This window comes from Muntiacus reevesi, chromosome 8 (genome assembly GCF_963930625.1).
Source record: "Muntiacus reevesi chromosome 8, mMunRee1.1, whole genome shotgun sequence".
NCBI classification, from domain to species: domain Eukaryota; kingdom Metazoa; phylum Chordata; class Mammalia; order Artiodactyla; family Cervidae; genus Muntiacus; species Muntiacus reevesi.
In genome coordinates, this window is record NC_089256.1 from 93,281,219 (window position 1) to 93,302,507 (window position 21,289).

Consider the following 21,289-nt stretch of genomic DNA (forward strand, 5'->3'; position numbering starts at 1 on the left):
TTTAATTGTGGGGTTTCTAATAACAGTTCTGATGCTACATGAGTATTTAAGGTTCAATACCATATTTTCTCAAACTCCATCACCCTAAGTGAAAATTTAGGGCATTTGTTTTTGCACAGAGTCTGAGGTAGACTTCATTAGAAACGGAGAAGAGCAGTTGCCTATGGGGTAGTAGGGCAAGTGGGAAGGTGAGAAGCAAGGACACGAGCAAGAATGTTTACTCTTTCTTTCTCTCTATTTTTTTTGCTTTCCTGGGACTTTTAAAAATGCTTTTGTTTTTTAAATATATGATTGCAGTACACAGTGAAAATATTAATTCAAAAAATTCTATATAGGGAAAATATTCTATATAGGGATGAGATGGCTAGATGGCATCACCAACTCGATGCGCATGAGTTTGAGCACGTTCCAGGAGTTGGTGACGGACAGGGAAGCCTGGCGTGCTGGGCTCATGGGGTTGCAGAGTTGGACATGACAGAGACTGAACTAAACTGAAATAGGGAAAGTCCCTGGTAGAGTTATAAATACCATCTACGTCTAATACTGGTCTCAGATATCTTTTGAATTTCTGCTATTAATTTTATTAAACTGATGTAGAATGTACCTACAGTGAATTACAACGATCTTAAATGTAAGATTCAATAACTTGAACAAATATATACATCTGTGTAACTAATACCCCAGGCAAGACGTAAACACTTCCATTATCCCAGAAAGTTCCTCCAAGCTCCTAAATTTATCTTAATCCATATAGGAAACTGCTATTCTGATTTCCTGATACACCTCCACGTATAACACTTTCCAATTAAAGGAATCATATAGCTGTTCACTTTGTGTCTGGGTTATTTTTCTCAACTTAATCTATTGAGGCTCATTAACATAGCTGCATATATTAGTAGAACATTCTTTTCTTTTTCTCTATGTAGTAATATTCCTTTATTCATTGTTGATATCATTGGTGATATCTTTTGCCCTACTTTTATTTTTCCCATGAATAGTCAGTCTTGTAATGCTTTTGTCAATTTTACTAATTTTATTACTTTTCTACAACAAACTGCTCCTTTTGTTTACTCTTTATATTGTATATTTGTTTTCTAACTCGTTAATTTATTTTTTTACAGTTTCTACTGCTCTGATTAAATACTTTACTAGTCTTCTAATATTTTGGACATGTTATTCATAGTTATTTTCCGGTCCAGGTCTAATAACTCCAATATTTGCACTTCCGCCATACAAGTCTTCCTTGGGTCTTTTTTTACTATTGTGTGTAGTATCCCACTGTATGGTCACACCACAATGTATTCAGATGTGTGACATTTGGACTGTCTCCAGTTTTGCGATATTGTGAATAAAGCTGCTTTAAAAATAATGGTAAAGGTCTTTTTCTGGACATATCCTTTCATTTCTTTGGGGGCAAACGTCTAGGTATGGAATTGTGTGATAATACAGTAAGTATATAGTAACATTATAATAACCTACCTAACAGTTCTCCAAAGCAGTATTATAGTCTTACACCTCTAGTAACAAGCGTTCTGGTCACTTTACAGACTCAAAAAAATTTGGTATCATTAGTACTTTTGATTTTTAGCTATTCTAGTGGGTTTGAAATGACTTCTCATTGTGGTTTTAATTTGAATTTCCTTGATGGCTAATAACACTGAATGCTTTTTCGTGTGATTCTTGGCTATCTATACCTTTTATTTTGTGAAGTATTAATTAAGTTCATGTCCATTTAAAAAATTCTGTTATCTTTTAATTATTGGTTTATTGGGGACTTTTATATACTCATGATACAAGTTCCTTGTCAGATGTATGCACTGTAAGCATTTTTTCCTAATCTGTGGACTCTTTCATTTTATTAATGGTGTCTTTTGATGAATGAAAATTTTTAACTCCAATGAAGTACAGTTTATCATTTTTTTCTTTTATAGTTCATGCTTTCTGCTTCCTAAGAAATCTTTGCCCACCCCAAAGCCATGAAGATATTCTCAAATGTTTTCTTCTGGAAGTTTCAGAGTTCTTTAGGTCTGGGTGTGTTTAGTCGATAAGTGGTGTCCATCTCTCTTTGACCCCACAGACTGTAGATCTCCACGCTCCTCTGTCGATGGGATTCCTAGGCAAGAATGCTGGAGTGGGTCGCCACCTCCTTCTCCAGGACATCCTCCTGACCCAGGGATCGATGCTGTGTCTCCTGCACTGGTAGGTGACTCTACCACTGAGGCGCCAGGGAAGCCCAAGTACCTTGGCACCTTTGTCAAAAATCAATTTACAATTGATTTGTTCTTTTTCCTAGTTTGTTTTGGCTATTCTTAGCCACTTACATTTCCAAAAAGATTTTTAAATAAACTTGTAAAAAATAATAAAAATAAATTTGCCATCCTCTATTTTTAAAAAAAGCCTATTGGGATTTTGATTGTTCAAAACTAACTTCTTAATAATAGTAAATCTTACAACCCACCATATATCTCACCATCCATGGTATATGTCCCCATTTATTTAAGTCTTCCTTGATTTCACTCATCAATGTTTTTTAGTTTTTAGTGTAGAAGTCTTACAAATCACTTATTAAATGTTTTTTAAAATATTTAAAATTTTTGACTCTACTTGTTAGAAAAGTTTGTAAGACAGATCCTTTTACAATAGTCAGAGACACCTAAAATCTAAAGCCATCTAAAAATAGGTTTCTAGTTTGATATTACAGGGTTGGGCACATAGAAAGTTGATACAAATAAAGGAAAGATGATGCTGAAGAGATGTTGTAGGCAGCATGTGCAGAAGTTTTGGTCATTGCAGAGACAGTAAGAGGGGATTGTAACTGGAAGACAGCACAGCACAGGTTCTGTGGTACTGGTAACTTTCTATTTCTTGATCTCACTTAATAGATGTGCTAAATTTGAGAAAATTCGACAAGAAGTGTTTTTTTCTTTTTCCAGCTCTGTACCCTTTTCTGAATGAATTTTATTATCCAGTTTAAAAAAGTTAACTAAAATAATGAGAAAAGTTTTAGGAACTAAATTCATAAACTACTTGATGCCAGGCTCAGGCTCATGAGAGGGCAGTTCATGTGATGGATGCCACCACGTTACCATCCCCTTGACCAGGTGCTGAACTAAACTGCAGTTCCTTGCAAGAGATCATCAGTTCAGTTCAGTCGATCATTCACGTCCGACTCTTTGTCACCCCTTGGACTGCAGCATGCCAGGTTTTCCTGTCCATCACCAACTCCCAGAACTTGCTCAAACTCATGTCCAGAGAGTCGGTGATGCCATCTGACTATCTCATCCTCTGTCATCACCTTCTCCTCCTGCCTTAAATCTTTCCCAGCATCAGGGTCTTTTCCAGGGAGTCAGTTCTTCCCATCAGGTGGCCAAAGTATTGGAGTTAAAGCTTCAGCATCAGTCCTTCCAATGAATATTCAGAACTGATTTCCTTTAGGATTGACTGGTTGAATCTCCTTGCAGTCCAAGGGACTCTCAAGAGTCTTCTCCAACACCACAGTTCAGAAGCATCAATTCTTCAATGCTCAGCCTTCTTTATGGTCCAACTCTCGCATCCATACATGACTACAGGAAAAACAGCATTGACTAGATAGACCTTTGTCAGCAAGGTAATGTCTCTGCTTTTTCATATGCTGTCTAGATTGGTCATAGCTTTTCTTCCAAGGAGCAAGCGTCTTTTAACTTCATGGCTGCAGTCACCACCTGCAGTGATTTTGGAGCCCTCCAAAATAAAGTCTGTTACTGTTTCCATTGTTTCCCCATCTATTTGCCATGAAGTGATGGGATTGGATCCCATGATCTTCATTTTTTTGAATTGAGTTTTAAGCCAGCTTTTTCACACTCCTCTTTCACTTTCATGAAGAGGCTCTTCAATTCCTCTTTGCTTTCTGCCATAAGGGTGATGTCATCTGCATGTCTGAGGTTATTGATATTTCTCCTGGCAACCTTGATTCCAGCTTGTGCTTCATCCAGCTCGGCATTTCTCATGATGTTCTCTGCATATAAGTTAAATAAGCAGGGGGACAATATACAGCCTTGATGTACTCCTTTCCCAATTTGGAACTGGTCCATTTTTCCATGTCCAGTTGTAACTGTTGCTTCTTGACCTGCATACAGATTTCTCAGGAGGCAGGTAAGGTGGTCTGGTATTCTCATCTCTTTAAGAATGTTGCACAGTTTGTTGTGATCCACACAGTCAAAGGCTTTAGTGTAGGCAATAAAGCAGAAGTAGATGTTTTTCTGGAACTCTCTTGCTTTTTTGATGATCTATTGGTTGTTGGCAATTTGATCTCTGGTTCCTCTGCCTTTTCTAAATCCAGCTTGAACATCTAAAAGTTCTCAGTTCACGTACCATTGGAGCCTCGCTCAGAGAATTTTGAGCATTAGTTTGCTAGCATGTGAAATGAATGCAATTGTGGGGTAGTTTGAATATTCTTTGGCATTGCCTGTCTTTAGGATTGGAATGAAACTATTTACCTATCATTGAAACATAACCAAGGAGATGTCTGGTACAAAGTTCCTGGGGCAGGAATGTCTATGAAGAAGAAAGAATTATGATGAAATATGAGGAGAAAGGAAGGTACATGAGGGGGAGGATGATAAGAGGAGAATGTGACAGCACAATTGATTCCCTGCCAGAATCAACTGAAAAATTGTTGAGTCTTTATTCTTTATTCACTTTAGCTCTAGAAGTAAGATAGTATGAAGTGATATAGGTCTTACTTTCTTACAATATTAAACAGACATCAAGCAGTATATTAGCATAGACAGCCTACCGTGGGACATTCATTCTAAAACTGAATCTTACTGAAATCAAAGTTAAGCATCACCTTCTCTTTGCTCTAGGTCATTCTGTTCTTTCCTCAGGTATTACCACTTTCACACAGTATTGAAATTACTTGACTGTCTCCTTTACTATCTTCTCTTAGGCAAGGACAGTGTTTTATTCATCTCTAAACTGCCAAGGAATAACATATGCTTGAGCTTTTGAATAACTGCTCTATAAATATTTGTTAAATTAAATAAGTGAATTTTATGATAATCATATACATGGCATTTTCAATGACATGTGCACACAACATCTGCTCATAAAATATAAATATTTCCACTTAAAAATCACTTGCTTAATGCTAGTTTATTTAATTTGATCATCATGATCAATTTCTTAATATGAATTTATTAATGCATCTGAGCATCATAGCAGCCCTGCATGGTACACTAAGAACAGTCATCATTAAAGTACATGTTTTACAAAAGAAGAGGCTAAATTTATAACATATAAAAACAACTTGGTTTCAGTCCTACAGGTAGTTAAGTGTCAGATTCAGATCTGGAATCTAGAGTTTTGATTTTTCAGTCAGGTAATTACTTCTAAACAACCATAGACACTTGGTACCAGAAAGTCACTCTATACATTATCCTAGCAAGTTCTAACTCCCAGGCGGGTTTCCCCAGGTATAACTTGGCTTTTTGACCACCTTCTTTGACCACCCCATTCTGTTCATCCTTATTTCCCATCTTCATCCCCAACCCCTATCACCACTCCTGCTGAAGTCCCTGAGCTCACAGAACAGAAATGCTATATTATATTGGCATAATAGTATACCTATTTGTAAATTCATTTCAGCATTCCTTATTCCCTCTATAATTGACATTTTCTCAATAATGTATGAATAAAATCTTCATAAAATGCCATTTTTGCTGATTTGCAAAACAGTGTCAGTAAAAACTGTACTCTCTCTGCAAATGCTGCTTCAAGACCTAACAAGTTTAAGGATCTGCCTGTCTGTGCCCCCACATAGGAAACAGAAAAGCCTGGCATGCTGCAGTCCATGGGGAAGCAAAAAGCTGGACATGACTCAGTGACTGAACACCAACCATAGGAAACAATTTCAGTTTCAGTCACACGTGAGGGATGAGGGAGACGCAGAGAGCAGAGCTGAAAAACATTTCCAATGTTCAGTTCTGCTTAGGAGATGGCATATAGATATCTTGGGGCATATAGTTAGCTTTCTCTCTATATCCCTAGATATCACAACCATAGATGTGAAATTTCTCTTTTCCCCCACTAAGAGAGTAAGAATTGAGGAGTCATATTCTTATTAATAAGCTGTTTAATAGTCTCTCGTATTTGAACCACAGCAGGTGAGAAGAATGAGTTGGTAAAGGAACCAAATTCTCCCACTGCCCTTAACACATAAAAATAAAGACAAGCATGGTCATTGCCTTCCTCCTCCTCGTTATCCTAATTTATAACCACTCTGGGAACGCGTTACAAACCCCCATCTTTCAGGATGCTGTGCAGAATGATGACTTTCGGAGCAGGTGGTCGAGGGCTCTGACCTTCTTCCAGCTCTGTCACTGGCCGATAACACCGTATCGGGCGCTTTGGATTCCTCACGTACAAACGATGACCCGCGCCGTACAAACGGCCCGTCTGTACAAACGACGGCGTGGTTACTGAGGGCATTAAGTGAGGTAAATCAAGGAAGATAACACACACAGAAGCTGTGTAAACTACCTAGCGCTAAAAAGAGTGACGTTCAGTTGCGTGAGCTGGCTCAGTTGACTTCTCTCTCTCGGGGACAATAAGGGTACCCACCTCGTAAGGTTCTTGTGGACTCGAAACAAGTTAATAAACCTGGGAACAGTTCCTGGCAGACCGCTTCCTAAGCGTTAGCTGCTAACATTATTCATGCAAGCTCCGCAACGGGGCCAGTCGAATTTTACACTTCTCTTCCTCAGACCGAGGCATTCTGAGCCCGGCAGGCGACGTCTGATTCGCAAACTGAAGGAGCTCCGGCTCGCGGTCTGCGCCTGGGGAGGCGTTTGAGTGTGGGACGGCCTTCCGCCGGAACCCAAGCCTCCGGGCGCTGACGCACCGGGGCCACTTTACGCTTGGACTCGACCCCGGAAGTGGCGAGGGCGGGGTCGGCGCTGCCCCGAGGACCTGGCTACCCGGGAAGATGCTGCTGGACCTGTCGGAGGAGCACAAGGAGCATCTGGCCTTCCTGCCGAAAGTGGACGGCGCGGGTGAGGGCGCGCGGCGGCGGCGGGTGGTTCCCTGCGGCCCGGGCAGGGGTCGGGGGGCGCGCCCGGCGCTCAGGCTCTCCTGGCTTCCGTTGCAGTGGTCGCCGAGTTCGGGCGAATCGCGGTGGAGTTCCTGCGGCGTGGCTCGAACCCCAAGATCTACGAAGGCGCTGCCAGTAAGAACCGGGGGAGGCACAGAAGTGCAGTCGGCTCGGGGGAGTGCGGGCCGTTCTCCGTCGCCCTGGAGAGGACGGGCTTCCTGCGACTCCAGAGGTTTTTCCCCGGTTGTGGCAGAGTAAAGCAGAAGGGCTGTTAAGTCGGCGCGCAGATCCTGCCCGTGCTCCAAATACTGAGTTCTTTAAAGCCTGTGTTTTTTGGCGTGTAATGGACGTAACACCATCTGCCAGATACATACACTATGATGCTTACGTGCATCCAACTGTGTGGAATAGTTCGGTGAACCATAAATACGCAAGTGTCTGGCTGTGGTTCGTTGTTCAGACATCTGCTTTTACTGAAGTATTTTCCCCCCCGATGGATGAGGGGAGGTTTCCGATTTTGTCTCTTTTGCTAGGCTTGAAGTAGCTGCGCGCTCAGCAGAGAGATAGTACAGCTGATTTTGTCTCCACGCATCTGTATTTTGTAAAGAAGGTTACGTGGTGGGAAGTACTGAAGGCATTTGCCTGGGAATGGCGAATGAACATTCGCCAAGGTTATTACCGGAATTATATTTTATTGCAGTGTTTGAAAACATGGAGTAATGGATAATATTTACTCTTTTTCAGGAAAACTCAGCGTGAGTAGTGACACTGTCCAACATGGTGTGGAAGGATTAATATACCTCCTCACTGAAAGTTCGAAGCTCATGGTAAGGGCTTTTGTGGTCAGTTTTGTATTACCAGGACCTTAAGCAGGTTCATTATACTCTATATATCAGTCCTGGTAGGATCTGCTCATTTCAGTAAGGTTGTTACTGGTTTATAATTGATTGCGTGAAGCCATGCATACATAATCTGACTATAATGTGACTTGCTGGCATGAATACCTCTTGTTAGTATAAATGAGAATTGCCTCTAATTCCTCATGTTACCACGTGTATCCTAAGAAGAGGGAGAATGAAATGACTTAACTTTTTGTGTATTAGCAGTATCTAGCTTGTTGGAGAATTGAGAAAACTGGGTATTTTAGCAGTTCTTTTTGTATTTTAATAAAGTATTTTTTTCCTTTTTCCCCACATTTTCCCCTTTTTAATACTGGCTGGGAATCTTGTACCAGTTGTTGTTTCTCCATACTTTTACTAGAAAAAATACTTTAAAAATTACAGCTGGCTACATGGGGCTTCCCAGATGGTGCTAGTGGTAAAGAACCCACCTGCCAGTGCAGGAGACATAAGAAACTCAGGTTCAATCCCTGGGTCAGGAAGATCCCCTGGAGGAGGGCATGGCAATCCACTCCAGTTTTCTTGCCTGGAGAATCCCATGGACAGAGGAGCCTGGTGGGCTACAGTCCATGGGGTCACAAAGAATCCAACAGGATTGAAGTGACTTCACTCACAGACAGACAGACAGACAGACAGACACACACACACACACACACACACACACGGCTTAATTTACATATTGTCCATTCTGCTGTTTCTCACACTTACCTTTTAGTGAGAATCTTGTGTGACCCTTTTAAACCAAATTCCTGGTTCGTCTCAAACCTGTTGAATCAGGTTTTCCAGAAGAGGGACTTGAGAATATTTTTCCAAGGTGCTTTAAATGATTCTTAAGATGAGGTAAATTTGGGAAACTGCCCTGAAGGCTTAACATTTTGATAGCAAATCCTCACAGTGGAAGTGATGAAAGACAGAGTGTGACTTATTGAGTTATGGTGTTTCACCCTAATAATTAGGGTGAAATAATTAGATTATTTGAGTGGTTAACTGGATAAAAATATATTTTATAGATCCTTTTTGTCAGACTTTCTAAAATGTTACACTTAGAGATGTTTCACAGCAAATGCTCTGTCACATAAATCTGTGTTCCGTTAGTTGATATGGGGAACTCATTTTTGCTTCCTGAGGTGATCTTTTCTGGCCCTCTTCAGAGCTTTCCTGGCTGCTCCTCCTCGCAATAGACCTCTAGCCTCTTGCTCTTAGATTTGGTTGGGTTGCATCATCGGAGAGACTACCTGATGTGATTGGTCAACACACCTAACCCACCTGGCCCCAAAGACTACAAGCCCTCTGCACCGGCAGTGCGTCCATTTGATTTATTCAGTTCTGTCTTCCTAGCATGAGACCTATCCCATCGTAGGATCTCAGGAAATACTTGCTAAAGGGACAAGGTAACCTAAGCCTATGCTGTTACAAACAGAAAAAGTCTAATGACAGTGACGTCCCCTCTCAAAAAGGGTAGTATGCAGAAACTGGCAAAGAGCAGGCAAAGTAGAGCATTAAGGTGGCTGAGGTGAGGACACTGATGGGAAGAGGAACAGAGAAAGAATGGTGCTTCCTCTCCTTTTTCTCTGTTTAGCCCTCATCTGGGTCATCTGATAGGGAGCAGAAGCAAGCCTGCTGTGGGCAATCTCCTTTCATCTTACTGTGAGTCAGTGTCAGGCTGGCTTGGTCCTCAGCAATGTTCCACTGGGGAGCCACAGACCGGGACTCCACATCCTTCTCCCCCGCGCCCTTTGCTGGCCGCACACATGACTTTCCTGTGTTCAGTCTGCATCTGAGTATCCCACTGAGATTTACCCAGACCATTTCCTTCCACCCGCTCCCTGCCTCTGGCGACCACCAGTCTGTCCTCTGTATCTATGAGTTTGCTGGGGCTTTGTTTTTTGTTTGTCTTAGATTTGACCTGTAAGAGAAATCATACAGTATTTCTTATTCTGTCTGACTTAATTCACTGAGGCTAATGCCCTCAAGTTCCATCCATGTTGTTGCGAATGGCAAATTCCATTCTTTTTTATGGCTGAGTAATATTCCACTGTGTGTATATGCCACAACTTCCCTATGCATTCATCCTTCAATGGATACTTAGTTTGTTCTCACGTTTTAGCCACTGTTAAATAGATGCTTCAGTGAACATGGGGGTGCATGTGTCTGTTCGAATTCATGTTTTTGGTTTTTTTTGATAAACATCCAGAAGTAGAATTGCTAGATCATATGGTAGTTCTACTTTCAATTTTTTGAAGAACCTCTATACTGTTTTTCATAGTGACTGCACCAATTTATGTTCCTACCAACAGTGTACGAGAGTTCCCTTTTCTCCACGGCCTCACCAGCACCTGTTTCTTGTCCTTTTGGTACTGTCGTTCCAGTGGATGTGAAGTGATATCTCATCACTTTGGTTTACATTTCCCTGATGAGTAGTGATGTTGAGCATCTTTTCATGTGCCTGTCGGCCTTCTGTATGTGTTCTTTGGAAAATGTGAATTCAGATCTTCTGCCCATTTTTTAATCAGATTGTTGATCACTTTATTTACTTATTTATTTATTTAGCTATTGTGTATCAGATACGTGATTTGCAGATTTTTCTTTCATTCAGTAGGTTGCCTTTTCATTTTGTTGATGCTTTCCTTTGCTGTGCAGAAGCCTTTGATCTGAAGTAGTCCCACTAGTTTGTTTTTGTTTTTGTTGCTTACTTTTATTTTTATGTATCAGAAACTCAGAATTTGGAATAGTGGACAGGGGTTGCCTTTTACTAAGGAGTGTTGTCTCTTTTACTAGACAGAATGGAATTCATATTTTTTTGTGTATATCCAGTATTTCAGCATTTATTAGACACAAATAAATTTTGATAGACTTGATTCATTTTTAGATTTCTGAACTGGATTTCCAAGACTCTGTTTTTGTTCTGGGATTTCCTGAAGAATTGAACAAATTGTTGCTTCAGCTTTATCTGGACAACAGAAAGGAGATCAGAGCTATCCTGAGTGAATTGGCACCAGACCTTCCCAGTTACCACAGCCTTGAATGGCGACTGGATGTACAGGTATGACTTTTTTTTAAAATCTGATTTAGAATATAAAATTTATTTTAGGCTTATGTCTTCACACTTGTTGTGTTCTTTACCACCTTAACCAAATTCTGGTTTGAAACTTCAGTTTTTAATGTCCATTTTTAGATCACTTCACAAATAGTTCATTTTCTTTTTTTTTTTCTAACCACACCACAAGGCTTGTGGGATTTTTTAGTTCCCCAACCAAGGATTGAACCCAGGCTCTTGACAGTGAGAATGCTGGGTTCTAACCACTGGACTGTCAGGGAATTCTCCATTCTCTTATATTTTTAATATGTTCACATTGGTTTAATTTGTGAAGTTTGTAAGAAATAGGTTATTTTGGAAAAGCAGATGGTTATCTATATTTTTTAAGTGGTGCTTAGCTTTTAGAAAACCCTTTTCTGTCTAAATAAAGCACATTTATAGGAAAGTACACGAGTCAGTATAGCCAATGAATTATCATGTGGTAAAAACACCCATGAAACCAGCACCCATGACCGGCACCTCAGAAGCATCCTTCTTGCCTCCTACAAGTTACCTGCCCACCCTTCTTTTCAAAGGTAACCAGCATCCTGTCTCTTAATGCACAGATTACTTTTTTCTGCTCTGTAACTTTCTATTCATGAACTGATTCAATAAATATTCTTCTGTGTCTGCCTTATTTTTATGAGATTGGGTTGTTTTTAAAGCCACGTACACAACCAAAAAGGAGTTTTCAGACTATTGGATGCAGCCTTTCTCAAGCAGTGACAGATAAGCTAGTTAAGAGATATTTATTGAATGCCATCCAATCACTGATTAGGGCTGTGCTGAATGCTTTGGGAACCATAAGAATTGTAAGACACTTTCTCAGCTGGAAAAGATATTATTTGTTTAGTGATATTAGATGTCTCAAAATAACTAGTAATTAAAGATAGTTGTGAAATAAGGTTCTGGAGAGGAAAAAAGAATATAATTGTATAAATAAAGGTACTTCTGAGTATTTCAGAAAAGCTGTATCTCAGGTAGTTCAGTGTACATTGGCATAATCCAGAAAAGCATCAATAAAAGAAGGGTAAATTTCAGAAAAAGAAATGGATGGAGAAAACGAGGGTAATATTATTGAGAGAGGAGACAGCATAAGTTGTAAAGGCCCACATGAATCTGAGAATGAACAAATGAGTGGGATAGCTCCGTAGTTCCCAAACTTGATTGCACGTTGAAATGATCTAGGGAGCTTTAAAAGAACTCTGATACCTGTGTTCTGCCGCAGAGGTTCTGATGTACTGGTACAGAGTTTTACCTGGGCATCAGAGTTTTTTAAAGCTCCCTCGTCACCCCGGTAATTCTAACGTGTAATAATGTTTGTAAACCGCTGTAATAGTAGATTCTTCCTGATTTGAGTGGTCCAGATAGGTTACAGAAAATCAGCTAGACAAGCTTAGCAATTGTATCCCAATGTGTTGACTGCTTGAATATATATTAACTCAGGAGAATGTATAAAGCAGACTATAGGCTCCTTGAAGGCAAATGCAACTTGCTTTTTTGATTAAACATTTTCTTTTTAGATTTATTGATGACAGTTCAGGTTGCTGTAGTTTACTTCTTTTCCCGGTCATTTAGTAAGCATTTCATTGTATGGATATTCTCAATTTATCCATTCTGTTGGTAAAGAATATTTGAGATATGTCTAGCTTTTGGCTCTTGGGAACAAATACCATTATGAATATGTGTGTATGTGTAAGAGTTTAAGGTGTGTACCTAGGAGTGGAATTGCTGGTAATTTATCTGTTTTCCAAAGTAATTCTGTCATCACTCTCACCAGCAGTGGATGAGTTTTCATCACCGTCACTTTGCAGTGCTCCTCATGGGCAGGTTGCTAATTCCTGCCAGTCTGATAAGCAGCATGATTTTATTGGCCATTTTCCTGATTTCTAGTAAAGTTGCATTTGTTTCCTGTGTTTATCTATTTTTATTACTTCTGAAAAGTGCTCTCATAGGTCTTCTGTACAAGTTTCTTGGTTTTGTGGGGTTTTTATTAAATCAGAGCACTTCTTCATACACTCTTGATACTTTTTTTTTGGTTTTATGTGTTACAGAGTATCTTTTCTGAGTTTGTGGCTTGTTTTTTTTTCACTATTTTTAGAAATCTTTCCAAGAAATTTTAATAATTTTAATGTATTTCAGTTTATCAGTTTTCTTTATGATTTTTGTTTTTATATCATGTTTAAGAAACCCTTCCATACTGTGTAACTACCTATACGTTGTAGTTTAGTTTTTTTCCCCCAAAGATTTTTTTCCCCCCAAAGATTTTAAAGTTTACTGAAGTCTGTGATTCATCTGAAATTCAATTTTTGTATATGGTATAATGTCATTATTCATATGTTCAGCATGATTGTTAAATAGTCATTCTGCTCTTATTCCATTCAAAACTAAGCTTGCAAGCAGAAGCCTCAGGCAACAGATTAAGCCGTCAGTGACTGTAAAGCTCCACCTTAGTCAGAACGGAGGCCTCAGCACCCACGTTCTGCAGGCGGACCCAGCCACGCTGCTTCACTTGGCCCAGCAGCTGGAACAGGCCTCGGAGGAGGCGAAGACAAACCACTGCAGGAGAGTCGTGCGCAGCATCAAGTAGTCCCGGTTTGTTTTCTTCCTCCCTAATCACTTGTGAATTGGTGATACGCAGCAGTTATTTTTCAAAATCAATTTTTTAAGTTGATAGTGATAAATATATAGAGATTTCATAAAATTTCTTTCCCTATGTCAAGATACTGAGGTCATGGTCAAAGGCTAAGTGAAATTTCTTTCTCGGTGCTAAATGTGATCAGCTTCTTGAGTTAAGATGTTTGTATTATAAATGTGTAAATATGATTGAATCAACTGAAAGTGAATCTGTATGGTTCAAATCCTCTGTGTATATAAATGACTATATTTTTTTGATGCTTTTTCTGACTGGTTTATTGTTTTCCTCCTTATTGATCTAAACTTAAAAATAAAGTTCACAGTGTAATTCTATTACTATTCTTAGTATTTCTAGACAATTTAATGTTTTTTACTTTAAAGCACACCGTGATGTTAATAGCCACAGAACAGTGGGAAGTGAATATGAATTTTTTAGATGCAACATTTTTTAGGCAGTTCATGTGTTTTATTTGGCTGTGAATATGCTAAGTACTTATCTTGTTGCTTAAGTTTAAATTGCCATGCTAATAAGCTTAAATAGTACTCAGATTTGTGTGAATATATTGTAGTTTATCAAGGATTCACTTTTTTCCCTATTACCAAAGCATCTGAAAGACACACTGCCATTCAACATTTATAAACAATGGATGCAGGCATATTGTAATCGGTTCTTAATTATCTAGATATAAATTACAGTCACTTTTTAAAATTCTGTTTGAATAAAGTATAAAGAGTGAAAAGGAAGGCCATGTTTACTACATTCCCGGCAAATTTCCCCTCTCCCTTAAAGAAAACTGGATTTTTGTCTTGTGTTGTTTTTAAGTGGGTGACTATAAGCTTTCAGCCTGAACAATTCAGATGCCGACATGTCGGGTCAGTCTCAGGGACACAGTACGGGATTACAGGAAGACTGAGGGAGTCGCAGCCTTAAGGAGGAAGTTGCGAGGAAGGGTGGAAAATGGGGTTCAGTCTTAAATATGTATCCAAAACCTTATTCTGAACATCTCATCCCGTGGAAGGCCTTTAGAAACGCCAGACTCTAAGCAGTCGTCTAGGCTCTGTTGCTACTTCGCCCCCTAAGAGTTAGAGATTTCCAAGTCAAAGTGGCATCATGCTGCTTCTCTCTCTTGAGAGAGAGCCTAGCAGGAAACAGAGGCCAGTGGAAGAAAAGCACAGTTGCAGTTGCCATCCCTCATCCCTTGCAGGCATCTTCTTTCCATTCAAGTGTGGAAAAGCATGTTATGCGCTTGCAAAATACCTATAAGCAAACTATACTCAGATAATTTCTAATTATAGTGATAACTTGATTAATGAAGCTTTCATGTTAACAACCTCACAAATAAGAGGAAATTTTACATATTACATGAAATTGTAGCATATGTCATCGGGTTAACAGCAACATGCGTGCCAAGCTTATACAATAAAAATAGCTCTGTGAGCCTTGTTTGTCCACCTTGGGTGGAGATAAGCAGGGCTGACTCCAGCCAGAACTGAAACAATATCCTTGTGTCTCTTTAGGACAACTTTTTTCTTCCTCTGTATCCACTGTTCTTACCCCAAGCAAAACAACAAAGCATGTGTCAGCCTCTTTTTTTTTATTTGTATCAAGCTCCCCTTGTGTTTTTATTACAGTTTATGGGGTTCTCATGGCAAATATACTGGGGTGGTTTGCAGTTCCCTTCTCCAGAGAAGAAGAGGACGACAGAGGATGAGCCGGTTGGATGGCAGCACTGATACAGTGGACATGAACTTGGGCAGACTCCAGGAGATGGTGGAGGACAGGGAGTCCTGACGTGCTGCCGTCCGAGGGGTCATGAAGAGTCAGACGAGACTTGGTGACTGAACCAAAGCCCCCTGTCCCCAGGCTCTGTGCTGTGTTATTCTTTCTGATGTTCTTCTTTGCTTTTTTAGGCCAGAATGAGTTGGGAACAGTCTTTCTTTTGAATCTGGGACTCACTTTTTTTTCCCACAGAGCGTCTAATGACTCTCTTCCTTTTCTTGTTCGAGCATTCCACACCCTGACCCGCTCCGCTGCCTTCTTTGTTTTATGACACATTTATTTTTTTGTAGTTTGTAGATGAACATATTTTGTATATGTTTGTATATGAACATATTTTCTGCAGATGCAGCCACTATTCTACTCTCCTATATGACCAGGTTTCTTGACTCTGGGATATGCCTTTCCATCTGTAACTATCTAAATGTTTATTAAAACATTTTGGATTATGAGTGTGTGTATTTTTCAGGATTTGCTGATGCATGAGCTATTAAGTATAATAGCTATTTAAGTATAATAGCTCTTAAGTCTCAAAGCCAGAATAGTAACATCTCATTTCTCAGAACAGCTCTGTAAGTAGGGAATAATCAATATATGTAATTACAAAGTCTACATATACTTCACCCATTGGAAGTCTCCTTTCTGTTTCACAAATTCCATGAGTTTATTTTGTTATTGATGTTTCCAAGCTTGAGTAAATTTAAAACAGCAAACTAGAAAGTGGTGTGGATACTATAAGAAGAAAATACACTTTTGTGAAAACTGGAGGATGAGAACCTGATACCAAGGAAAGTTTGAAGAATCATTTGAGTGTGTAAAGCGATATTGTAAAGTAGCTAGCCTCCAATTGAAATAATTTTTAAAGAAGTGTGTAAAGGATGCTTGTGTGTATCCTTGAAATGTATAACAGGATGTTGCCCTTTAGGGTATGATCCTATGAGAAATCAGTCTTTGGGAATGGACAAAAGGATTTAAATTTAGTTTTTGTGGCTTCTTATGGATCCTTGGTATCACCGACTCGGTGGACATGGGTTTGAGTAGACTCCGGGAGTTGGTGATGGACAGGGAGGCCCGGCGTGCTGCGGTTCATGGGATCGCAAAGAGTCGGAGACGACTGAGGGACTGAACTGAACTGAACTGATGGATCCTTGATGAATTCTCAAAGCTTTGTTTTCTTCATCTCTAAAATAGGAATAATAACACCTATTTCATTGGCTTGTAGAGACCAGATGAGACAGTGCATGTAAAATGTTTAGTGTAGGGCTTTAGGATATACTTATGTGGACTGAGGATCCCATTATTTTATAACCTTGAACTCTGTCTAAAACACTCTAGTTAAAGAACTGAGAGAAAATGTTACCTGATGGTTTCTGGGTGGTAGGATTATGACTTTCTTTGCCTTCTTAATTTTTATACTGAGTTTAACTTGTATTAAAACATTTTTTTGAAGTCTAAAGGAAGAAGAAAAAAGATCAGGGAACTTAAATACATTTTTAGTAGTACTTTTATTGAAAACTTTAATTCTTAGGGGCCTCCCCTGGTGCCTCAGTTGTAAAGAATCCAGCTGCCAATTCAGGAGACACGGGTTCAATCCCTGATGCAGGAAGATCCCACATTCCTCGGAGCACCTTAAGCCTGTGCACAGTTATTGAGCCTGTGCTCTAGAACCCAGGAGCCAAAACTGCTGAGCCCATGGGCCCCAAATACTGAAGCTCCAGTGCCCTAGAGCTCTTGCTCCACAGCTAGAGCAACCCCTGCAACGAGAAGCCCACACACCACACTAGAGAGTAGCCCCCTGCTCTTCAAAACCAGAGAAAAGCCCACTCAGCAACAGAGACCCAGCACAGCCAGAAATCAGTACATAAAATCTAAACAAAGCAAGAAAATCTCAATTCTCAGAATGATACACATAGAACTCCTGAAAGCTCAGCTATTCAAAGCTGCCTAGTCCCCAAAGGACTCAGGTAGACAGGCTGAGGGTTTTACTATAGGCTTGGTCCAGAGTCCTTTTTTTCTTTTTCCCTGTCTTTTCCCCTCCATGCTAGTGAAAGAAGCATGGGAATCTCAAGGCATTAGCTAAGCCAGCTCCCTTTTTTCTAGGTAATATTATATCTAAATGGAGGTTTTAATCTCCACAGGAAAACATAATACTTCTTTGTAGTTCTCACAGCCGTCATGATTAGGAAGATCTGTCCGCTGCTGTATTAAAGTCTTCCTACTATACATACTTTTCTCTGTACTTTTTTTTTTTTAGTATATGTTTAAACTTCTCTTTAAGCTTACCCTTCCATGGTTTCCATAGTGATTGGTAACTGTCATCTCTTTTCCTTTCTTTCGCTACAAGTAGAAAGTACTTTGGTAAAAAGGATGTAGTACTATATTGCCTCTAGTTTAAACATACTCGGTTTTAAAACCATCATGACAGTTATGCTCAAACCTACATACTTTCCTTAAAAGCAAAACAAGCAAGCCCAGCTTCACCATTAGTGTGGTTACTTCAGTGAGCTTTATATTTATAGACTTTGAGAATGACGTTTGAATTATAAAAGCAGAAGAAACCCACTCTTTCTCACCTTTGCAAAATAGTGTATACTATTTCAAGATGAGAAAACAATGATATGCTTTATGGCAATAAAATACATATATTGAATGACTTCGTCACTTGAATATTAATGGCTCTTTATATAGTTCCAGTCCTCTCTGCCCAGGAACTCAAATGACTTAGTTATGTTTGGTAGCCATGAGTCCATAAGAGTCTACTTATTATAATAGGGAAGCATGGGAAAAGTAATTTTATTTTCTTAATGGGCCTAAAATGGAGAATTAGGAGTATAGATACCTGCATTAATCAATTTAAAGCCTATCAACTTTTTATAAGAATTTTTTAATTAGTGTAGTGTAAATTGTTTGTTTCGTTAGAAATGTTGCTAATTATGTAACTGTCAGAATGAGAGGCCATGCACTTTTATTGTACTTGAACCTAAATTGATGGTTTTTAGTTGCAAAGACCACGCTTTTCATTTTCCTCTCCTGCTGTTACCATCTCTAGTCTCACAGAAGGGTCTGCCCAACGACCAGCTACAAGGAGATGCAACACAGAGGAAAGGATTTTTGCCCTTTCTCACAAGCTTCGTGATCCTTTACCTCTTTTATTCTTTGTTTTTCTTAGTTTTCACTATTTTACTTTGAACTCTGATCCACGCATTTATGTATGGCATTGTGCCAATAGGAAAACAAAGCAAATTTTAAAACTTTTCTAGCTCTTTTTACAAAGGCACTGACTCCGTTGTGTTAAATATTAAATACGTAGAATGATCTATGTTGTGTGTCGAACAAAGGGTAAAGTACCGTAAAGTTTAGAATGCTCTCAGGCCATTCCATCCTTGAAAATCATTTAATTCATAAACTCATCAGGCTACAGAAAGGAGTATCCTAGTGGGCAGGGGGCTGTTCTCCAGAAGGGAAGTTCCTCTGGGCTGCTGTGTGCTGGAACCATTTTTCATTGAAACTCCACCTACTTCTGGAAAGCAAAATTCCTAGTATGATTCAATAGCTAGAGCTGAAGAAATGTGCAGAAGAAAAGGTGCATGACTGCAGAATACCCTGGAGTAGTTGGACATCGTTTGGATGGCAGAAGTTTACCTTTACTCCTTTTCTGCCAAAGAGGGGTTCCCTGAGGTAACCAGAGGTGTGATGGGAAAAGCAAACGGAGTGTTTTCAGTACCTGCATGCCGATGTTGTGATTGTCATAAACCCAATGAGAAGTGCATGCCTGCGGCTTTGAAGGAATGTGCTTAGTGCACAGAACGAGAAGGCTTCTCAGTTAACTCAAAGGCTAAAAACACAGATTAAAATTCAGAGAATGAGGAAAAGAAAATCCAGGGAAGTCTTGAGTTTCACTGGAGCAAGTATAGATGGTTCGGATTTGATTTTCTGGCGTGGTCTGCAAACCATATGCTTTTATTCCAAATAAAAAGCCCTTACAAAGCTCAAGTGAGTGTAAGTCCTGCAGCAAAATAAAATCACTTGATTTGCAGCAAGACTGTTCCGCAATACATGAACTAAAAGAACTGAGAACGGCCATAGACAACTTTTTTCAGTACTTGAAAAAACGAGCAAGTCACCATGTACTTTCCAAAAGGAGAAAATGATTTGTCTCACAATATAAGCAATATAATTAAAAAAAATTTTTTTTTAACGTTTAGGACCTTAAGGGTGTAATTATTGGGTATTCTTTCTCATGCCTTTTTTTGTTCCACTCTTTGCCTAGACATAAATACCAAATTCCATGCCTTTCTTAGGCACTTAGAACAATTTCTTTTCATGCCAAACCTCCTAAGCCTCCTTCCCTCCCTTTTTTTTAATTTAAATTTTGTTTTTTGGCCACGTGGTGTGGCATGTTCCCCAACCAGGAATTGAACCTGTGCCCCCTGCATTAGGAGCATGGAGTCTTAACCCCTGGATGACCAGAGAAGTCCTTCCCTCCTTAAAAAAAAAATTTTTGTTTTTGAAAAATAATTCAAATAACATAAAATTCACCCTTTCAAAGTGCAATTCACTGGGGTTTGGAATATTCACGAAGTTGGGCAACCATGGTCACCACTGTCTGATTACAGAACGTTTTCATCACTCCAGAATGAAACACATACCCATGAGGAGTCACTCCCCATTTCCTCCTCCCTCCAGTCCCTGACAACCACTAATCTACTTTCTGCAGATTCGTCTCTTCTGGACATTTCATATAAGTAGAATTATACAATATATGGCTTTTTGTGTCTGACTGTGACCCCATGGACTGTAGCCCACCAGGCTCCTCTGTCCATGGGATTCTCCAGGCAAGAATACTGGAGTGGGTTGCTATTCCTCCCTCCAGGAGATCTTCCCCACCCAGGGATGGAACCCATATCTCTTACTTACATCTGTCTCCTGCGTCGGCAGGCAGGTTCTTTACCACTAGCACCACCTGGGAAGCACTCTTTCACTGAGCATAGTGTTTTCAGTGTTCATGATATAGCAAGTGTCAATACTTTACACATTTTTAATGACTGAGTAATGTTTATTGTAGGGATATGCCTTTGCTCTTTACAGTATTTGGTTTATTTTCACTCCTAGTCTCCCTATGGAATCAGTCTGTTGCATTTTATTTTATTTTACAGTGGTTATAAGAGAACCTCTGACAGATCCAGTAGTGTATTTTCTACAATGACCGTTTCCTAGAATTACGTTCCCAGGTACAGCTTAGAAAAATCTGAGAATAATTACTTCCTCACCAGTTATTAGTAGAGTTATTCTCCAGTAAATTGAACATTTTTCTTTAGCCTAATTCAAAAGTTATACAAGGTAGGGAGCTAGTTGGCCAAACTGTTGAAGGGACTCTTAAGCTGAGTCAGCTGAAAAGAAAATTCGATTTGTATTATATCCTTTTTAATTTTAATTTAAAACATTTCCTGCTAAAATAAGGACATGATGTGGGCATTTTACAGACTTAGAGAAGATAGAAAAACAACTAAGGATTTATGTCTTTCTGTGTTCATTTTGTACGTTTTTCACAGAAATGTGAAAAATGTTTTTCACACTTTTTAAATTAAAAATTTATAAGAATTTTCTAGAGTGGAATAGAGAAAAATGCATTTACTTTTGCCTAAATTCACTGCTCAGAGTATTTCTGTATTAATTTTGAAATAGAGGGTTGGGGACCTCCAGGCACCGTTTCCCAGATGATGCAGCTGCTGTCGCCAGGAGCGGAGGGAGTGAAAAGCCGCGTCGGCAGCACTGACTCAGTCGGGGGTGCTGAGGCTCGGGTAGAGGTCTGACAAGTAACAGACCCTGCA

The 21,289-nt window shown here is 39.5% G+C and overlaps 1 protein-coding gene and 1 long non-coding RNA gene across 2 annotated transcripts in view; one reads left to right on the plus strand and one right to left on the minus strand.

Annotated features, from left to right (window-relative positions):
- The window catches only part of LOC136173311 (uncharacterized), a 28,046-nt gene extending 21,209 nt beyond the window's left edge, over positions 1 to 6,837 (minus strand). Inside the window, exon 1 of the long non-coding RNA XR_010664208.1 lies at positions 6,601 to 6,837. This is a non-coding gene — a long non-coding RNA (uncharacterized lncRNA). The remainder of the gene's footprint in view (positions 1 to 6,600) is intronic.
- Positions 6,838 to 6,882: 45 nt separating this feature from the next.
- Positions 6,883 to 14,017, plus strand: COMMD2 (COMM domain containing 2). Its single transcript, XM_065942839.1, has 5 exons — positions 6,883 to 7,031; positions 7,127 to 7,204; positions 7,814 to 7,896; positions 10,838 to 11,011; positions 13,437 to 14,017. The coding sequence occupies exons 1-5, from the start codon at positions 6,965 to 6,967 to the stop codon at positions 13,632 to 13,634; spliced, it is 600 nt and encodes a 199-aa protein (XP_065798911.1). The 5' UTR covers positions 6,883 to 6,964; the 3' UTR covers positions 13,635 to 14,017.
- The last annotated feature ends 7,272 nt before the right edge of the window (positions 14,018 to 21,289 follow it).

What these genes read in the sequence shown, in the direction of transcription:
- COMMD2 (XM_065942839.1), top strand. Translation starts at nt 6,965, where the DNA reads ATGCTGCTGGACCTGTCGGAGGAGCACAAGGAGCATCTGGCCTTCCTG. An exon ending in GCCGAAAGTGGACGGCGCGG is followed by an intron (nt 7,032 to 7,126) that starts GTGAGGGCGCGC and finishes CTTCCGTTGCAG; the next exon opens with TGGTCGCCGAGTTCGGGCGA. An exon ending in AATGGCGACTGGATGTACAG is followed by an intron (nt 11,012 to 13,436) that starts GTATGACTTTTT and finishes TTCAAAACTAAG; the next exon opens with CTTGCAAGCAGAAGCCTCAG.